General features: G+C 57.1%; 1 protein-coding gene across 12 annotated transcripts; it reads right to left on the bottom strand.

Annotated features, from left to right (window-relative positions):
- Window positions 1–2,558: 2,558 nt before the first annotated feature.
- On the bottom strand, window positions 2,559–20,064 carry PTGES (prostaglandin E synthase). 12 transcript variants are annotated; one of them, XM_027471199.3, is made up of 6 exons: window positions 19,774–20,064; window positions 16,920–17,060; window positions 9,127–9,255; window positions 8,237–8,526; window positions 6,340–6,422; window positions 2,559–5,259 (listed from the first exon to the last, which is right to left on the bottom strand). In XM_027471199.3, exons 4-6 carry the CDS (start codon window positions 8,345–8,347, stop codon window positions 5,010–5,012), a joined length of 444 nt encoding a protein of 147 aa, XP_027327000.3. In that variant the 5' UTR covers window positions 8,348–8,526; window positions 9,127–9,255; window positions 16,920–17,060; window positions 19,774–20,064; the 3' UTR covers window positions 2,559–5,009. The 12 variants fall into 12 exon arrangements, with proteins under 12 accessions (XP_027327000.3, XP_027327006.3, XP_027326998.3 ...); XM_027471205.3 differs by having other exon boundaries at window positions 8,237–8,425; window positions 16,920–17,063; window positions 19,774–20,061; XM_027471197.3 differs by having other exon boundaries at window positions 16,920–17,063; window positions 19,774–20,060.
- Between the last annotated feature and the right edge of the window lie 420 nt (window positions 20,065–20,484).

Genomic DNA, 20,484 nt, shown 5'->3' with positions numbered 1-20,484 from the left:
CTGCCAGGGATGGGGAGCTCAAAGGCACCGTGCTGCCTCCTCGTCTCCCAGCACAGGGGATTTCTCCTCCTCGGGAGCGAGCCATCACGGCCACATCCAGCACCAGAACCAGCTCCTGGTCTCCATCCCCACGCCCTAGCTCGGGCTGGAGGCTGGGAGGGTTGCAGGGCCGTGGTTTTCAGGGCCGTTTCCTTCCCTGAAGCAGCTGGTTTTCAGCCAGCCGAGTCCCAAGTGAGAGGTCTGGGATGATGGGAGGATCATCCCGCACCCCTCTCCTCGTCCCCGACCCCACGGGGCTTTCCGCCCGATGGGAACCTGAAGTCTGCCCCGGCGATGTTTTAACGCAATTTTTTTAAATTTTTTTTTTTTTTTTTTTTTTTTTTGTGTTGTCATCAGCACCGGCTGCCACGGCAGCGAGACAAAACAGAGCTCACATTTTCCAGCTCGCAGGGATGCCAGCCCCGTTATCCCTGTCCAGCCCCGTTATCCCCGGCCAGCACCTAGCGGCACAGCACCCTCCCCTCCGGCTGCGCTGAGCCCTCTGGTGGCAAGGGGAAGGCGCAGGCCCCCCCCCCCAGACACCAAATCCCTGCCACAGGGTCCCCTCCTGGCCCAGGGGATGCGACAATCCCCCCCCAAACCCGAGCTGTTCGGGGGGAGCACCCCCGCCCTGCAGCGGGTGCTTTGCTCCTGGCTGCGCCTTCCCCAAGCCCCCAGAGGACGCAGCCCGAGGTGGATGCGGGGCTTTAGGGGGCTGCCCCTTAGATTTGGGACAATTTGGGAAGCGAGACCCGCTTGGCAGCCGGTGTCACAAAGCCACACGGCAGGCTTGCTGCTGGGAACCCCCCGGGACCCTTCCCCAAGCAGCTGCCCCAGGACCCCCCCAAACCCTCCCCAAGGAGCAAAGTCACCAAACCCTCAGCAGGGGACCGAGGGGCTCGACGTTGGGCACAGAGCAGGGGGTCCCCCAGCTCCAACCCCCTCCTTGTCCTACCCAGGACCCTCAGCCCCCCCAGCACCCCGACTCCCGGGGGGGTCCCCTGTCCTTGTCCCCGGGGCTGAGGGTGGCTTTGGGGTGCCCCCCCGGCCCGCTGCCACACGAGGGTGCTGCAGCACCACGCAGCGCAGCGCCGGGTGGCCCTGGGGACGCAGCCCGGCCCCGCAGCTCCTTCCCAGAGGCTTTTCCATCAGGGGTTGGAAAAATTTCCCCTCATCTCACAAAGCGGGGGACCCCCCAGCCTCATCCTACTTGCCCCAAAAGCCACAGCCCCCCCCTACACCGCTCTGCCCCCTCCGCACCCACCCCTGCCCAGCTCCCTCTTCCTGGGTGTCCCCAGGGCACACCCCACAGCTCAATAGCAAAAATCCTCCAAAATAAAGCTTTCTACAGGCTACTTTGTAAATGCCAGGGACCAGGAGGACTCATCATTTCCCTAGAGGCCAAGCCTGCTGGATGCCTGTACCTGCAGAGCTGGCTCCTCGCTGTCCCCGTGAGTCACAGGAACACGGAGTCCTCACGGAAAATAATGGGATTTGCATGGCAAAAACCCCACAAAGGGGACAAACAAAACATGTTTGCTAGAGGAAGGTTTGGGGTGAGGGCAGAGCAGGCTGGGCACACGTGGAGATGCCCCAAAGCCCAGGGGAAGGTCAGGATGGAGCAGGGTGGGAAGGGGCAAGCACAGAGCCCGGGGGAGCAAGGGGTCCTGAGCTGGCTACAGCAGGGGAAGGGGCTCCCCGCTGGGTCCCCGCTTGCTTTTCCCCCACCTCCAGGGTCCCAGGGCTCAGGGTGTGCTGGCAGTGACTCATATTCAAATCTCTCGGCACCGAACACCGCAGATGTTTGGTCCCAGGTGGGGTGTGCAGGGTGAGTGTTTCACATCTGAGCCAGGTGTGGAAAACAAGCCCTTGGCACACACGCACCCTAACCTAGGGACTGGTAGCTGCAGCCACAGCCCCCCCAGGAGCTGCAGGGGACACCGGGGATCCCTTCCCACTGCACCAAGGCCAGAGCAGAAAATTTGGAGCTTCAGGATAACGTTTGAGCCAGATGCCCAAAGCCAGAGGGAGGTGGAAGGGCTCAGCACGGGGAGCAGCGCTGGGTGCAGGCAGGGAGCTCCTCACTGCTCTGCACCCTCCTGCCCCAGGGGACAGCACCTTGGCACTAATGGTGAGCAGCCCCGAGCTCCTCAGGGCAAGAGGGAGGATATCTGGCTCCATCACCCACCTCCCACCCCCAAAAAATAACCACCCTGCAACACCCTGGCTCCCCACCAAGCCTGCTGGGTGCCCACCCAGGCTCCCCGCTCCCCCACGCACAACCAGCAGCTCCCAGTGACACGGTGCTGGTCCCAGTCCCGGCCACGCAGGGACCAGCCGGGCTCTGTCCGGTCCCCCACCCGCCTCCAGGGTTTCAAAACAAACGTGATGGCTGGGCCTCTCTGAAGTCTGCCTTGTGGGCTTTCTCTGTTTGTTTTCTTGGAGCCAGGAGAGTTCACGTTCCCAAGCTTTTTTTTCCCCTACAGCCAGTACAGCAGGGTTTATTATTTTTTTAATAAAAAAAAAAAAAAAAAAAAAAAAGAAGCAAGCAGAGCTCTGCACATAACCTTGGCTTCCCCAAGCAGGGCACCAGCCCCAGGCACCAAACCAGCAGCTGGGAGGAGGCTGGAAGGATTCGCAGCTCTGGGGGTTGGGGTTCCTGCAGCCCCGCTTCTCCCTTCCCATCCCGAGCCTCAATCCAGCTACATCCCAACACACAGCAACATGGACTGGATGGAGGCCATCCCACAAAGCCACCGCCTTCCTCGCTTGAAAACAAAAAGCAGAGGGAAAGGAGCGCCTGCCAGGGGAACCATTTTGTCCATCCCAGCCACCTCGTGCAGGCACGGGGCAGGCAGCACCTCCCGAACACCGACAGCTTAAGAAAACAGGAGGGAATCGGGGAGGTGAGGGCTTTGCTTCCTAGCGAGTTCCAGCAAAAGGAGGGGGCTGCTGAGCTCAGGAAAGACAGGTGGCTCCTGTATAAGCCGCAAGGACAGCACGGAAAGCAGCTACAGCTTACCTGCACATCTCCAGCCCTCCGGGATTTAAGCACCAGCTTGGCTCCACGAGGAAGGGGTGCAGGGAGAAAACTTGCTTGGAAAAAGCATCTCCCCTTGGGAGCAGGCATGGAGAGGGGCTGGGGACACACCAAACCTTACAGCAGCCTGCTGCTCTGGACAGGACAGCCAAGCACAGCTGCTTTGCAAGCCCCAGCTCTGCTAAATTTAAAGGATCAGCACAAACGATGCCCACCTGGAAAAAAAATTTCCTCTCCAGGGCAGGTGGGCCTGGAGGAGGGGGTCCTCATCTCTCCAGAAGCCCTGGGGGCACTGCTGGGGCTGGGCCCAGCTGCTGGCCAGCTGCATCGGCTGCTCCCGAAGGAAGGATGTATCAGAGCATAATGATTTGTTTTTATTGGGAATATTTGCTTCCTGCCACCAGGATGCATGTGCGGCAGCAGAGGAACGCGCAGGGGGCTTGAGACCTCGTGCGCCGCGTGAGACAGCGAAGGCTCGTGACGAGGGGAACCCCCCGGCCATCTGCTGAGCCGGGGCTGTGCCAGCGAGATGTGGCCAGGGACAATCTGCTGAGCCCTCCCCGCACTGCTCAGCCTGAGGCCACGTCTCTGCCGGGGCTGGGAGCGGCTGGATGGGGGCTGCTCCCCAAATTGGGTGGGGGCTCAGAGCCCGAGCTGCCTCTGCCCTCTGTGCTCCGTGCGCTCTCAGTAAGAGCACCCAAGAGGAGAGTGTAGCAAAGGGAAGAGCTTTTGTGCTCAGGACAGGTGGAAAGGGAGTTTATTTTCTGCTCATCCTGCCGTCTCCCTGTGATCTTAGCAAGCCCTGCGTTGCCCTCAGAGGAGGCCCTGAGCAGCAGAGGCTTCCTCCCTCCTGCCCTGCCCTCCAAAGGGGCGCCCCATCGCCTGCTGCCGCTTAGGTGCTGGGGGACAGCTGCGTGGCAGCAGAGGGCTTGTCCTGCAGTGCTTGTCCTCCTGCAGGGCTCCGGTCCCAACCCCTCTGCTCCCCCACCAGCCCTTCATGCAGCACCACGGAGCAGCAGCAGCACCCTCCTCCCGCAGGGGCACATTTTTGGGCACGTGTTCAAAGCGGCTCCGCTCCTTTCCAGAGCTCCCTGCCAGCACCAGCTGATCGCAGCAGCGGCGGACAGCGGGGGGACAGCTGAAAGAAAACAACCCCAAAGCGGCCACGGCACGTTCCCCAAATAGCAACGGGCCGCCCCGCAGCCAGGGAAAGGCTGCAAGCGGAAGAGAAGAGATTTACCCCGCAGCCCCAGGAGCCTTTCCAAGCATCAGCGTGCGGATGCAGATGCGGGCGAGGGCGCAGCTCCCTGCAGGGCAGGCAGTTCCTGCCGGCTGTTTTGGGCACGTCCCTGGTGCATCCCGTGACGGGGCTGAGACCCAAAGCCTGGAGCAGCTGCCCCTGATCATGAGAGGGGATGCAGGGGGCTGCGCTCGCCCCCGCTGCGCTGGCTTTGTGGCGCTCCTGGCACCAGGAGGGTGTTTGCTTTTCTCCCTCTGCCAGCACCCACGTCTGCCAAACGAGGGCTTCTGTTGAGCCGTGGGACTGCTGTTGGCTTTTTTCCTCCCTGATGCATGGGGTATCAGTGACTGAGGAGAAAGGGCACATCATCCCCACCGCAGTTTGGGTCAGTTAGCCAGAAAACCCGTTTTCCTTCGGTGAAACCCCTTCCTCGAGGACAGGACGCGTGCAGGAGCGAGGGAAGCCTGCTCAGCATCTCCTCCCTTCCCCCTGGGGTCTCCCCTGCCCATTTTCCACCGCAGACACAGGGACCTCCCAGCGGCCACGTCACAAATCCCCGCAGCACCAGCAGCACCCCCGCACGCACCCCTGCACCCCAACCCGCTCCAGCCGGGGCCATCCTGGTGCCGACGCAGCTGCAGAGAGCAGAACGAGGAGGGTTTTGGGTGGCCTTTGGGCACTTGTTGGGCTTTACCAATACGGGGCGGCGGCGAGGAGGATCTGTAGGGCCATGGAGAAGCAGGGCAGCTGCGCCACGCTGTAGGCCACGGAGCGTGTGGGCGCCCTGAGCCGCAGGAGGTAAGCCAGGGTGTGCACCACGCGCCCCACGCAGAAGACGAAGAAGTGGAGCCTGGCCACCGCGGGGCTGGGCTCCAGCAGGGAGTAGATGGCTCCGAGGAAGAGGAAGGGGAAGATGTTCTCCATGTCGTTGCGGTGCGCCCTGGAAAGGGAGAGAAGGTTGGCTCATTCCCAACAGGTTTCTCCCAGCCCACCGAAGGGGTGGATGCAGCCCCCAAAAGGCTCAGATCCGCCGCCCTACGCATGCACGCAGCAGGATTTTGCACCTGGCATCCCTCTGGAGGGGATGCTGTGCTCCCAAAACCGGCGGCGAGCTGCCCTCCGTGCCTGGGACGCCTTTGGCGCGGTGGCTGACAGCTCGAGGGCTGGAGTTATAAACAAACAAAGCCAAACAAAGACCCTGCGTGGAGCTGCGAAACGCTGCGAGCTGGCGAGGGGCCAGCGTGGCATGGCCCCAAATGAGGCCGAGTTGCTCAACAAATGGGTGGTTTGCAGGCAGATGTGTCCCTGGGATGGGAGGACTCGTGGTGTGTTCGCCCCACGCCCCCTGCCCGTGGAACCGAGGTGTGTTGGGGCTGTGCTGACAGCTGTGGCCCAAAGGGTGACCCATGGATGGCCACGGGGCCAAACCCTGCCCGCTCCCTAACTCCTGTGCCCCAGCATGTTCAAATGTCCACAAAGCCTAGAGAAAATCTGCAATAATTTCTTCTCTGAAGCAAAAGCCCCAGACTTCCCCAGGCTGCTCCTCCAGCTCCGGTTATTAATTTTTTATGGCAGCCTGTTTTTCTTCTGACTAACCAACAAAAGGGTTATGATTAACATTGCTTCTATTATTTTCTTTTCCCTAGCAAGCGAACAGCTCACTGCCTCCTCCTCCTAACCCCTGGCAGCCCGGGGACTGGGTGATACGGGAGGTTTTGCAAAGCCCACCCAGCGCTGGGAGCAGCCACGCTGAAATTGGGGTCGTGTCAGCTGTGGGCATGGGACAAGCCCCAAAGGACCAGCAGGGCTCTGAGCACCGGGATTTTGTGGTGTCTGCTGGCCCCAAACCCGCGTCCTTCCACTTCTCCTCGCTCTGGCACACACCAGGCTCCCGTTAAACATTAGGCTGCCCTGGTGTACAGGGGCCTGCCTTGGACCTGCAGGCATTCCACCCATCTGGGTAATTACTTAATTAATGACCCTTTTAGCTTTCCACGACGACGGCAGCCCCAGTACTCGCCTGCGGCAGCGCTCCACGTCGGGGTCCTGGCGGTAGTACTGCAGCCCCCCGTTGCGCAGCGCGTCCTCGGGGTTGGCAAAGGCCTGCAAGAGAAAAATCCCCCAAGGGGGGGCTGTCAGGGGACACGTCTCCAATGTGGGAGCTTCATTTAGGGGTTTTGTTTGGATTTCCGTGCAAATCTTAAATGGGGAGGTTAAAAGAAATCGTTAAATCAGCTCAGCCGGATGGGAGGAGCACAGTCAGTGCTCACTCAGGGCCTCTTGTGCTGCACCTTGAGGCGTGCTGGAGATCATTTGGGTGCCCTTGGTGGTGCAGATCCCTGCCAGGCCCCCATACTCGGCTCACCGCGGGGCCCCCAGCCCACCCTGGGCAGCAGGCAGGGCTGAGGAAGGGTCAACATCTTGTCTGGACACCAAGGAGATGTGGCTGATCCGCCACATTTATTGCAGGAGGTCCTAGCCAGAGCTGGGAGTTTCCACCCCAATGTCCCCATCCCTTTTCGGAGAGCTTCCAACGCTTCCTGGAATTCTCCAGGTGGGCTTTTTGCCCCTGGTCCTCGAGACCAAGGAGCTCTCTGAGCCCGTTTCTCACCGCCCTTCATGAACACAAGGGCAAACTCACCTCCACGTGCACCACCCTGGGGGTTAAGCCCTGCTCGTCCCGATGGGTTTCCCCTGAAAACCCCACTGTCCCCCGAGCAGATCAGAAATTTGGGCTCCAAGCTCCCGGGGGTCCTGTGCTGGCCTGGTCCCAGCCCACTCCTCTCCGTGAAACCCTTTTGGAAGAGCCTTTGCCAACCAGCGAATGAGATCACTCCTGGCACGGCGCTTGCAGACGGTGAAAGAAGCATCCAAAAGATAACAGGGAATGACAGATCAGTTTGCCCTACCAAGACAGAAAATTCCCTGGCTGGCTTTTGGGCACTGATGCTCTGGGACTGAAACAAGCCCTGGGGGAGTTGGATTCATCATCAATAGGCTCACGAATAGAAATGATTAATGCAAGCTCCCCACCTATGCTCAGAAGCTGCTCGGCAGGGACCTGTTTACACGCGACAGCTTCGCTCTGCAGCCTGCAAGGGACCCTGGCACTTCCTTCGGTTGTGTTACAAGCCCAGGCTGTGCCAGGGCTGCAGCATCTCTCACAAACTCAGGAAGAAGCCAAATTGTTAGCTGTGATGATGCTGCAGCACAGGAGTGTCCACCTTTGCATTTTGCCTGAGAGTAGAAATTTCTCCCTCGCACTCCCCTGATGCTGCGGGAAATGTCTCGAATGGTTTTCAAGTTATTTTTACAGAGAGTGGAGTTTTGCCACCAGCTCCCACTGGGCTGCAGGCAGTCAAGCTCCTGCTCCTTTTCTCTGTGTCCAAGACCCATTTCCTCCCGCTATTGTTTTTGGTCACCATGACTTTTCGCTCTCCTGGAGCGCCCACGAAGCGATTCGGCCTCTGAAAGCACACGAAAGCTTTCTGCTCCATCGCAATCTTTTCTTCAGGCATTTCAACAATCTGTGCTCAAACCTTTCTTTTTTTTTTTCTCCTGTTCTTCCAGACACAGCAAATTAACTGTAAACAGAGCCTCCTTCCAGAAGCAGCTCACCTGCATGGCATTTTAAATCTGAAATTGCTATTTAGATTAGGATTCAGAAACGATAAACATCAAGCTACAGATGGTAGAAACAAACAAAAAGAGCCAAAGAGAAGCGAGATATTTATCTGCCGCAGCTATAAAACATGTTTTGCTTTCAACTCAAGTCAAAGGAAACCCGCCTTGCTTCTGCAAAACTTTGCGGCGGCCTTTCCAGGATTAAAAGAAGAAAGGGCTCGCAGAAAACCCAAACAGAAACCCAGGCGAAAAAGCAGAAATGGGTGAGGAAGGGAAAGGAAAACGGAGCGTACCTTATTTCTGAGTCTCACTTGCCCCGTAATGATGGCCACGACGTACATTTTCACAATCAGGACCGTGCTGTAGAACGCAAACGACAGGAACACTTTGTTCTCCATCATCATTGGGGGCAGGCTCAGAGCCACCCGGGCCGTCTGCAGCGCTTCCAGCCCCCCGGAGCTCCTGCCTGGGCTGCGAGGGCTCTGCAGGGGCAGGGACAGCGGCGTGTCAGCGGGGCTGCAGGCAGGAGCAGGGGTGTTTCAGCACTGTTGTTCTCTCGGTGCAATCCCACAGCCCCTCGGAGCTGGGAAGAAGCAAACAACGAGTGAAAACCAAGGGTGGGCAGGAGAGCGAGCCACTCGCCCTGCTCCGTGCTTCTCGTGCCACCCCCCCGGGATGTCCCAAGCCCCCCGGGATGTCCCAAGCTGGGACACGGCTCCCTCGGCTGCTTGGGGGGTGCAGCAAGTACCACCCAGCCCTAAAACCCCCCACCACGGCCCCCCAAGACCCAGCTCTGCTCCCGTTGTGCCTGGAGCTGCCAAGAGCATCCCTCACCCATCAGCAGCCCTGGGAGGGAGGAGGAGGTGGGGAGAAGGAAGGCACCTACCTCGGCTGCACCCAGCCCGTGCTGCCGTGGTCCCTCTGTCCTGGATCCCGCAGCCACCCCTCCGATCCCACAGCCACCCCTCCTCCCCGTGGCAGTGCTCCCAGTGCTCCCAGTCCCGCCCAGCATGGGCTGAGCGCTCCCCTGGCAGAGGCAGGCAGCCCTCCCCTCCGCTGCCACCTGCCAAGGGACAGGGGACAGCAGAGCCCTTCCCTTGTCCCAAAAGGGCACTGGGGTGCTCCCGAAGCCCCCAAGCACCAACAAAACCCCAAAGCCCCAAGCAGCAGAAGGAAAACTCACCGAGTCTCCCGTCCCGGGGACAGCGAGGTTTGGGATTTCTCCAGCAAGGTGAAGCAGGGGAGCCAGGTACGACGTGATTCTGGGTCTGGAAAGCGGCACCTAAATTTGGAGCTGCCTTTCCTCAGCCAGCTAAAAAAATAATAAAAAAATAATAAAAAAAAAGCAGGATTTAAGCCTGCACGGAGGGGTTGCAGCTCCGCTGTGAGCCTTTAACTCCTCCTTCCCCAGCCCGCAGCGAGGGGCACAGAGGGGTTCCCCCAGCCTGGGGGGGGGTGGGAGGGCTGGATTTGGGGCTGGGTTCCTTTAAACGCACACCAAGACGTGTGTCGGGCACATGGAAATTTCCAGAGATGGAGCGGAAAATGAGCGCCTTGAGGATGTCAGCGGTTTTTTCATTAACTGTTGTTTTAGACTAGAAAAAGTTGTTTCCAGCCACAGAAAAAAAAAAAGCCCAGAAAACCAATGAGCAGGGTCGGATGGGCGGTATCTGCCGAAAGGATCTCCCAAAGCACTGCTGCTTCTGGGTCTGCTCCTGCTCCTTCGTGCTTTTTAACCTTTTAACTACCCACTGAGCAAGCTTTGCTCCAAGAGGAGCCAGGACCAAGCTCAGGTGCCAGCCACAGCCCCTCCCTGCTCCACGAGGACGGATTTAACCCCAGCAGCTCGCAGCCCCCTCTCTGGGGGGGTTTGGGGCAGGACGGACAGCAGGAGCCCCCCTCTCCTGGCGCAGAGCTCTGCCACCTCTTTGCATCCACCTCTGGATCTCCCTCGCCGTGGCTGCTCTGCGGTGATGCCATGGACCCCAAGGTGCTGTGCTCAGCCCCACGATGCTGTGAGCAGGAAAATGAGTGCTTTGATGGGCGAGGGATGCTCTTGGCAAGAAGGACCTCGGTGCCCAAGGGCTGGGTGATGCGAGGCACACACCAGCCCTGCCACAGGAGCAAGGGTTCCCTCTGGGAGCCTGGAGCCAGGGCAGGCAGCTGGGCCCCTCTCCGACCCCTCACACCCTGCTCTGGGTTTGCTGGCCGAGCCCACAGGCATCCCGCAGTGCCTTCGTTTTGTGCCTTCCCCTCCCGAGGCAGCAGCACGCCCCGCTGAGCAGCAGGATGGCACGAGCCTGGTACCACCTGCAGGCAAGCCAGGACTTCTCCTGGCAGCTGGAGACGGACGGACGGATGGACAGACTTTCTCTGCGGTGTTATTCAAGCACTGGCAGGATGTCCTGGCCAATTACATCGATATCAATTACATGAAGTGATCAGGAAACGCAGTTTTAGGTGCAAGCCCCTGGAGCAGACCCAGACACACACGCTGGATGTGTGGGGTGGGATCCAGGGTGTTTAAACCTGCAGCAGGCAAAGAAAAGGGCCTTCTGCTGTGGGGTTCTGCATTTCAGCTCCCTTCCCATGGGGCTGAAGCCCGGTGCTTGGATGGGGACAAGGGGCAGAAGCCACCTTTGAAGGCAGAGGGGATGCCCCTGGGATCCCAGCCTCACCTTTTGGGGTCCTCACACTGCAGGACACGGCCTCTGCAGGGCGGCACCTTCCTGGCACGGGGCAAAGCCGGCTGCCAGGAACGAGTTCAGCCCCCCCACGGAGTCAGAAGGAAGCAGGCTGTTATTGTCAGCGTGCTGATCCTCCTACACGGATCGCATCCTGCTAGGACAGAGCCACTGCTTGAACATAAACCATGTCCTAAGGGCAGTATGGCTTCACAACACAAGCCCTGCCCTAAAGCCTTTAGGGCACAAGGTCTCAGCTCAGGAAAAAAACACCCCAAAACAATCCTGCTAGCAAAAACCACAGCGTTCTTTGGATAAACAATTAATAAGAATCAGGGCCAGGCTTTGAAAGGGTTGAAGGCTTAGTCGCTGGGTGAGAGTGACCCCAGGAGCTGCGGGGAAAGGAAGAGGGGTTTGCTGCATGGCTCCAGGGTGTTCCTGCCTGCTGCTGGACATGGTGCAGAGCCCTTCCCCGAGCACCGCTGGGATTTTCAGCCACATTCCCAACTTGATCCGAGGCTGCTGCCAGCTCAGGTGCCTCCTGCTCCACTTCTCCCAGCACCGAGCCCAGGAGCAGGCAGAGGGGTGCCAGCCCTGGGGAACCCAGCGACCCACGGCAGGCAGCGCTGCTCCAGCTCAGACACAGCCACGTTTTCAAGTAAAGGCATGAGTCGTTTCGGCTATTTATCAACCAGAAAGGCGCTCCACCTGCGCTCCCTGCTCAGCCTGCATGAAGCCAGGGTGACGCGGTTGGGCCCTGCCCCAGCTGGCAGGGAAATGCCCTTGCCCCACGCACAGCTCCCTGTCCCCTGGGGTCTGTGCTGCTCTTTGGGGTGTGTGGGGCAGGAGGAGACACCACAAAGTAACTCAGCAGCGAAAGCAGCAGCGTGAGCATCTCCCGAAGCTGCTTCAGCCTTCCTGCAGACTCTCGGAGATTTTGTCTGTTGCTTTGTAAAGCTTTCTTCCCCGCAGCTGTACTGGCAGGAGCTGCCTCGGAGGCCTCAGGCACAAGGAATGTGCGATGGGACTCTCCCAAACTGTGCTTCGTGCTGGGGAAGACCAGATGCTGGCAGCAGCAGAGGGGCCTGGGGAAGGGGTGCAGTGGCTCGGGGTCCCCGGCACGGCAGAGGAGCGGAGGCAGCTGCTGCTCCTCCTCACCAAGGCCAAGTGCACGAGGCAGTGGCACGTCCTCCCCGCTTCTCCCTCGGGCTCCATCTGCTCCCAAACCCCACGGGGCTGCCGCCCTGCTCCCAGCCCCGCTGCAGCCCCAAGGAGGTGAGGCCATCAGGCTGCGAGCATGTGGGAGGCAGATTATTTTTTCTTGGTCTGAGCTTCCCATGGATTCACGCCTGAGCTTTCTCTTAGAGGAAAGAATTCCTTGGCTGGGCTGCAGCACACACAAGGATGCGGCCCAGCTGGGAGGGAAGCTCCTCTCCTCTCCCCTGCTTTTTTTTTTTTTTTTCTCCCTTTTACCCAGCTGGCCCAAAGGCTGGCTCCTTGCAGAGCTGCACCTGCCACTGCTGCCATGGGGTGAGGGTGGGCGATGGGGGACGGTGCACATGAAGCCAGCTTCTCTCTTGCTTCACGCTGCAGCAACTCACGATGTGTTTTTTTTCCCCAGAACCAGATCCTACCAGCTGTAAACAGCATGCAAAAAAAAAACAAAAAAAAAACACGCTTAAGTTATTGGCCAAAAAGAGGGGGTTTCCCAGCCAGGCTGGGGAGAGAAGAGAAATAAATCCCGCTGCCAAAAATTCCAAAATCAGGAAGCGTTTCCGAGACTTGAAGCAAGCATTTGCAAACATCCAAAACAATTACAGATGCCCTGCTGGGATGCTCTTGAGCAAGAGCGAAGGTAGGTGATGCTGCACGGTCCTGCCCCCACATGCCGTGTTTCGGGGCACGTTTTACAGCTGTGAGAGCTCTGCCTAACACGGCCGGGACAGAGCACAGATGTGGGGCCACGTTTCAGCCTTGCAGAGGAGCTTGAAGGAGAAAACAACCCAAGGAGGCTTTTCTCCAGGGGCTGAGCACGCTGTGACCTGCTGGGCTGCCCCACAGGGCTCTGATCGCCCTCAGGAACACAGTGGGGTGCCCACCTCAATGGCAGGGACCTATTTGGGGCAGGTGGGAACCTCTCAGCTCCTCACTGCCCCTGCCTTGAAACCTGGGATGAAGGGCAGAACTCACCCATTTTGAAGCTTTCTGTTGAAAACGGGTCTTAAAAAGGCGTTTTCAGGCAACACAAAGGTAGCACAAGGGGAAGGGAAGGGGCAACATGTCCTCACTTCTCCCAAAACCAGCAGCTCCACGGAGAGCCTCCCTTCACAGCCTGCCACAGAGCTTCACCCACCGCAAACCTTTCCACAACATGGCGCTTCTTTTCAAAACCCCAAGTCCTCTCCATCCCCTCCGTCGCCCCTAGACTAAACAGGGCTAATTCCTCCCTCCCCTCCTCATAGGTCATGTTTTCTAAACCCCTTTATCACACACGCCGATCTCCTGGAGGCTCGCACTTGTCCTCCTTCCCCAGTAGGCCGCCGCGAACCGCCCCGAGCTCCTCACCTCACCTCAGCCATGCTTTCCGAGCTTAGTCACCGAGAATGATGTGGCAGCCACCGTGAAGAGCTTAAATCAACCAAAAAACTGCACTTCCTCTCCCTGCCCTCCTCTCCTCCCCCCCCCCCCCCCACCCAGGAGCTCGGTTACCTCGCCTGAGGTGAAATCCGGCTGCTTTGGTAGCTCCTTAGCGGGTTTTCTAAACCCTCAAGGAAGAAGGGGTTGTAGGACCAGCTAACCTCCCAGAGGGAATGTCCAAGTGACATCATGGGCCGCATCATAAACGGAGATAAACGGTCCTACAGCTACAATGAGCGGCCCACCAGCAGGCCTCCAGCAACCTGACGGGCCCGGTGCCTCAATGGCTCTCCTGACTCACCGGCCCTATTCCCGTGTCCATGACGTGCGCTCCAGCAATCTGCTCCACGCTGTGTTTATGCAACCACGACTGCTTTACACAGCCCTCCACGAGGAGAGAGCTTCTCATGTACAAATATTTACAGTGCAGCAGAAGGCATCTGCCTAGCACGGCACGTTTCTGTGGACAGTGCCACCGGCTTGGCCAAAACCGAACAAGCTCACCCATTAACAAGGGAGAAGCTGGATTGGGGGGAAGGGATGGGGGCTGCAGGATGCTGAGGCCACGTTATCAGGGCTGGAGCTGCCCCAAAAAGGGACTTGGGTGATTAAAAGGGTTTTGTGGGATGCTTGCTGGTGGAAGGGAGCAGGGAGCTGCCCAGCCATGCCTCAGGTCCACCACCATTTCCATCACCTACCGGGGGTAAAAAAGCAATGGACTGGGGCTCGCTGGCCCCGTACACACCCTGCTGCCCTTCAAAGGTTGGGGATTAATTTAAGCTCTGAATCACGAGGTTTAATTCTCTTTCCCAAGTTGTTGTTGTCATAGCTGACGGTAATGCTTGATAATTACACGTCTCGAGTCACTTTCCCAAACTGCTAAAATTAAATTGCCCGGCTGACAATGGACAGCGAACTCGCTACAGACAATGAGTTCCGTAATAAAACATAGTTTAAGTTAAGCTGATGATAATAATCTTTTTATAGGATCTGCCTCCCCTCTTGTTCCTGTCACAGAGGCACGCTGGGGGTGAGGAAGAACGGCAGTTCTTGCTCAGCTTTGTCTAGCGTACTCCTCCTTTGATACATATCTGTGAAACCACCTCTTACTCAGCTTTATCACAGTCCCGTTCACTTTCATCTCTCTTCAAAGGAGATTCCTCCGTGCTTTTGATTATCCCACTCATACTTTCTTATTTCCCTCCAACGCTGAAGCAAGCAGATGACCAGCACATGACTCCCAGCTCACTACGCTTCAACCGGCCTCCGGCCTCCTAAGAGCTCGTTTGTCTCTTAAATGCCACCAGTCCTCACTGAGGGGGGCTAGGATGACTCCGCACCAAGTTATTTAGGACTCTGGAGGGGCTACTTCCAAACTGTAGGAATTCCAGCTATGTTCTGGCAGGAGACAAGCCCGGGACACTCACCCCGCAGCCATCCGGCAGCAGATCTGCCTTCTCCTCTCTGTTTCTCCAGGGTGTTTCTGTATCCCCCAGCACAATCTCCTCTGCTGCTAGCATAGCCCAAACACTGTTCTTTGTCGAGCGCGTCCGTGCTGTTTTCATCTCGCTCCAGCTCACTGCCAGCCACAGGGTTCCCAGCTCTCACACGCATTTTAACAATAGCTGGAAACCGAAGCCCTGCGTGCCATCGGCTATTCATAGCAGAGTCCGTTCTCCTCCCTGTTAGACCACGTTTCTCCTGGAAAGAGAACCGAACCTTTTCAGATCCCTCCCTGATGCTGGCAAACAGCCTCCTCGTGCCTCATGAGCAGCCAGCAAGCACCAGCCCAGCTCGGAAACCTCCAAGGGCAGCCAGGCTCTGCCTGTCGGAACAAATTGGGGAACAATTACAGCAGCACATGGCTACCTCCTGCTGGATCTACGTGTCCCTCAAAGCCAGGTTAAAACGAGGCTGAGGTCTTTACCCAAGCATGAACCAGAGGAGCAGGAAAAAGAGAGGCGCCAGTCGGAATAGCTGCTTGGCAGGACTAAATTTGGTGGCCTGTATTTACTGCTCTTCCACAGGAGACGGGCGAAGGAGCAGGGTGTTTAGCTTTGCAAACCCTGAGGCAAACACAGCCTGTGATTCGAGTCCAGCCCAAAGCCTCCTGAACACTTTCAAACCCTCTTTCACCTAAGGGTCCCGGAGCGCTGGACGATGATTCCTGGTTAATAGCTCCACCACCTTATGTACGTTGGATGAGATACAAGCCACTCGCCACATCAGAGAGCCCATGACCGGAGGGCACTGGTTACTTACGCCCTATAATCCTCTTCCCGTAGCGATCCTCCCCCGCCACGTTGAGTGCGGTGTTTTCTTACTTAGTCAGGTTCAGGCTTCATCCTTTCACACAGTTTTCATCCCCAGGTTTTTATTTTTTGCAATAGAAATCAAGTTTTCAGAGAGAAGGAAACACGGAGTAGAGTTTCCCTATAATTTCTTGCTCTCTTGGTGAGAACTATTGCTACACAAACGGGCTCGGGCGAGAACCACTCCGCTCCAGCTGCTTCCGAGCCAGCCTGGAGAACAAAACCAGAAAGCAGGTCCCAGCTCCAAACTGGAACCCCACAAGAGTCTCCAGTTTCAGATTCTGATCTCAATTGAAAAAATAAATAAATATGGGAGTGAGACGGGCAAAACCCAGCCTCACAGCATCGCCACCGCACCGATGAGGAGCTCACCGAGCAGCTAAGGTGACTTCTGCACGGGGTGACACCTCCGTGGCCAGACCCTTGGGGTGGCAGCGCAGTCCCCAGACCCGGTCACTGAACCACAGATGATGTGATGTCTGCACCAGGAGCTTACGAGTCAAAACAGAGACTAACCAGCAGCACGCAGCGCAACCTGATAGCCCGTCCGCTGGCTGTCATCTCAAATTTGCCCATTATTCACTCTCGATCTTGCACAACACAGGCCCTGAAATCCAAACCCAGAGGCAACAAGGCAGGAGAGGAGCCAGCCCTGGGCAGTGAGGGGTGAGGAGGTGATGCTGGTGGCACACTGTCCCCCCCCTGCTTTGCCTCTCTCAGCCCAGGAGGATTTGCATGGTCCTGCTGTGGCTGCTGTGCTGTGCACCTGGCTTTGGGTGGCACCGTCAGACCTGGACTATTCTGCCCTGCAACCAGAGACACCGGGGCCAGCACACAAAACACCTGGAGCCCCATTGTCCTCGCAGCTCGGGTACTTAAATCCTTTACAGAGGTTTTCTCCAAATTGTATCTTAACCTCTTCGCTCCTGGCACCAAAAGTAGAAAAACCTGGAGCGTGTTGATGCCACCAAAATCCATTTGAGGAACAAACACCTGATAAAATCGCACAGCTATGGATTTGAAAACCCCATTCTCAGAGCCTGTCACTCCAGCAGTCCTGGCATCTCCTGGTGCAGAAAGTTCTGTCCTCCCAAAGCCAAAGCGCTGCCCCACCGTCCCTTCTCCCCCATGGGCACGCTGTGGGGTGAGGAGGAGCAGAGCCAGGTTGGGTGCTGGGGCACGCAAACACCTCCCTGTGCTTGTCCTGAGAGCACTTCTCCATCCCTCTCCTTCCTCATTGCTGTAGGGGATGAATACAACAGACAGACACCTCAGCAACAGCTCCCAGCCTTTAAGGAGCAGAGGGGCACCCTGCCACCCTGCACCTACCCCTAAAACATTACCTTCCAGTGGAGATCCCACAGGAGGCAAGGCAGCAGCTTCGCTCACCCACGCCGGTGCTGTAGGTCCAGCGTGGCTGTGAACACCTTTCCTCCTCCTCTCGCTCCTGTCCCCACCAGGTCACACCACCCGGCTAGCTCCACCTGCTGAAAACCACCTGGTATCAGATTAAAAATCCCTTTTTATTTTTTCCTCCCTCTGCAGACCGTCAGCATTCACCCAGCAGCATCAGGAGCGTTGATGAACCTCGCGTCCCCCTCAGCTGCTGCACCTCGCTCGGGGTAGGTGCTGCTCGTTACAGCGCGCTGAGGCTGCCCCCCGACCACAATACAGGCTCTGGATAAAAGATTTTGGGTTGGGCACCCAGCTGAGAAATCCTTTCCTCTTGTAGGGAAGAACCTCTCAGCTGTGCTCTCTGGAGACTGCATCCAGAGGAAAAAACCCTACAGGTACATCAGCACTTCACAGGGGTTCAGACAAAGGGATTATTTCACACGGGCAGAGGTTTTTGGACATGGGCACGAGGTTTCCCCTTCACCCACACCCCAAACACCTCCGTACTATTCCTTGTTGGCCTGTCCGCCCCCAGCAGCACACGCTGACATGAGGAACTCTGACTTTGTGTCCCAGATAAGGATTTTTAAACCTGCTCAAGGCAAATCACAGCTCAGGCTCTTGAGCAAAGACATCAGAGAGAGAGCAGAGCTGCTAATCCCTTCGCTAGAAGCTTTCCAGGTATGAACGGCCACATTAAAAACTTCCCTTGCCTCCAAACCTCAATTTCCCTACCTACGGGAGGAGGATGACAGTCTCTTGACTCCCGGGGTGTTGCCAGGATTAGACAATGTTTGCTCATGGTTAATGTAGGTTTACGGTGCCCGGTGTTATTTCTATAAGCACCACGTTGCAGAAAGGCCAACGAACACATTCCGGTGAGTCAGAGCCTTCCCGCAGCGTCGGTGCCGTCCTCAGAGCTCGGTATTTGGATAAAGCCCACCGCAACCCCCTCCTCCAGAGGTCCCAAAGTACGTCAGAGTGACAGCCTTTTCCTGTCGCTGCCTCGTCTCTGTGCTCAGGGCTTGGAAAGATGCTGCTGAAATTGAAGAAGGGGAAGAAAACAAACCCAAACCGCACATACAGAAGAGAAAAAAAAAAAAGTAAAAATAAAGTCTCCTCAGAACAATTCTGAGCATCGGAGAGCGTCTAGCTAGGGTCAGACAGCAGGGAGAGGAGCATGTGGAAAGAGGTGTGCTTAGGTAGAGATTAAAATAATGATGGGAAACCAAACCTCTTTCATGGAGGAAAATACAGAGAACCTTGGAAATACAGAGAATATACACATTTTGCAACAAAACCACTGACTTTTTTTGGAAAAAGCATCGCTTCCTTGACCCTACAACTCTTCCTGGATACCTCCTGCACTCTAAGGACACCAGGCAGGGCTGAAACCCCGATCCCTATCGCCCTGCCCCAAGACTGAAGATGTTTTTTCCTGGCTCTGCAGGTACCCAGCCCTGCTAACCAGCCCTGTCCCAAACTCCCCACGTTCAGCCACGGGGCTGCGAGCTCGCAGTCAGCCCCGGGAGCGCTGCCTTGAAACCAACAACGCACAAATCAAACCGTGGGCGGGTGACGGCAAATTTCAACATAGGGAAAGCAGAGAAAGGGCAGGCAAAGCTCTCTCCTGGGACTTTCTTCTCCTCACCCTTGGCCTTCAGCACTCCACCTCTGCATCCCCTGCCTCTCCCTGTGCAACACACCCTGCCCACCACCACCTCCCCCATCCCACCCCTGCCAACACCCCACATCCTCCAGCCCACCCCACCGCTCCCCAAATCCCTCCTTTCCCCCATTTTGTAATTCCTCCATGCCTTTCCCCCCTCCCACTCCCACCACCCATCAACGCCGCAGATCACGGGCACCCCAAACCACCCCTTACACCCCAAACGCTTTCGGAAAATTCTTCCCAGCCACAAATTTCCAGCTCCCTCAGCCTGGGGCGGCTGATTCACCATGACTGGCTGCTGGCTGACCGCCCCCAGCCCTACGCCCATGGGGTGCCGGTGTCAGCACAGGACAGGAGGCCAGTTTGGGGGATTTTTTGGGGCACAGGAGGGTGCTGAGCAAGGTGCTCATCAGCACAGCACAACTGGCAACAAGACGGCGCGGCGCAGGCTGCATGTGCGGGGTCTGTGCTCCACTTGGAGCTTCCAGACAGCTGTTTGAGGAAATTGCCATCAGTGTCAGCCTCAGCACCGCTATTAGACATCTCATCCATGTCCGGGCCCAGCTTGAACCCATTTAACTTGTAAGGGATAATGAGATAACAGCATGACATGTTGCAGCTGAAGGTTATTTAAACACCCATCTGGTACCTGTTAGGCAGCATACATCCTATTGTTGTATAGGAAATATATGCCACCTCCCTCCCATATGGAAAGGAGAAGATCTATCGATGTGTCCCATGCTACCCCTTCTTTGTACGTGAATGAGATAATTCGCCTTCTCTGCGTTGTTTCTAGCGTGTCACTTTACATTTTTTAACCCAGTTTGGGAGATGTGGTCCCCTGCAGGAGGGTGGAAGCTTGTGGCAGGACACGAGACCGAAGTGAGGAATTTGTCCCCCTCATACAATCAGTCAGAAGAGGCTCGTTTCCAGATATATTTGAGGAGAAAACATAGATTATCATCTGTGAAGCCTACACACCCTTCCTAAGACACAACTTGCTGCTGTGCTTTATCCCAGAGGGGTTCAGGGCTGAGCGCCCAGCTCACCGTGCTCGGGACCCCGCTATCCCTACAGAGGAAGGGGAAAACATCTGTGGGGTGAGTGGTGCAACCTGCCTGCACCTTTACCTCGGATGTGCAGCCGAAAGAAGCTCCCGATCGCAGCTCTGCCGCCTCGTTTCTTTATTCAAACTCTCCGTCCTCCTTCGGGAGATAACTCGGGCTGCTCTCAGCCCCCTCTGAGGTTGCCTGGTGGAGCCCGAGCAGCCGTGAGCACTGTCCTGTCTGATGTCCCAGGAAATCCCATTTCACAACCCAACCTCTGTTTTTAAGGCGATGTTTTTAAAAACCTCCTTTCCTGTTTTGCTCAGGAATGACGTTCAGTCCTTGCAGTCCTCCTACCCCCGTAAATCCTGGCCCAAACCCTTTGTCTGACACCCCATCTAGCGTTCAGCCCAGCCAAGTGCAGAGGAGCGGTGCGCCGAGGAAACAAATTCCCAGTATTTTTTCAGCCGTATCAAGCCACTTCTGTAAAAATATCCTTTGAACTGACCTCAGGAGAGTCCAGGCAATGAGGAAACCTGCACGATGCCTCCAGTGCTGATCCCTTCCTCCAGGCAGCCTCTGGCTGAGCTGATGGAGAGGTGGCAGCCTGACAGCCCAGCGAGCCCAGCTCCGTGTGCCTCAGCTCCTGGGCAGCCCAGAAGCTGAGGTTTTGGGGTTTTGGGGACACCCCCGTGGGGGAGCCGCCTGGGCAAGCTGCTTTGGAATAAGGAGCCAAGAGCAGGAGCTCGAGGGCAGCTGACAGCGAGCACCCGAAATGGGCAACACCATCGCTTT

This window comes from Anas platyrhynchos, chromosome 18 (genome assembly GCF_047663525.1).
Source record: "Anas platyrhynchos isolate ZD024472 breed Pekin duck chromosome 18, IASCAAS_PekinDuck_T2T, whole genome shotgun sequence".
Taxonomy (NCBI): Eukaryota; Metazoa; Chordata; class Aves; order Anseriformes; family Anatidae; genus Anas; species Anas platyrhynchos.
The sequence above is the reverse complement of the archived record's forward strand: the minus strand, read 5'-3'. Positions and strand labels throughout refer to the sequence as shown.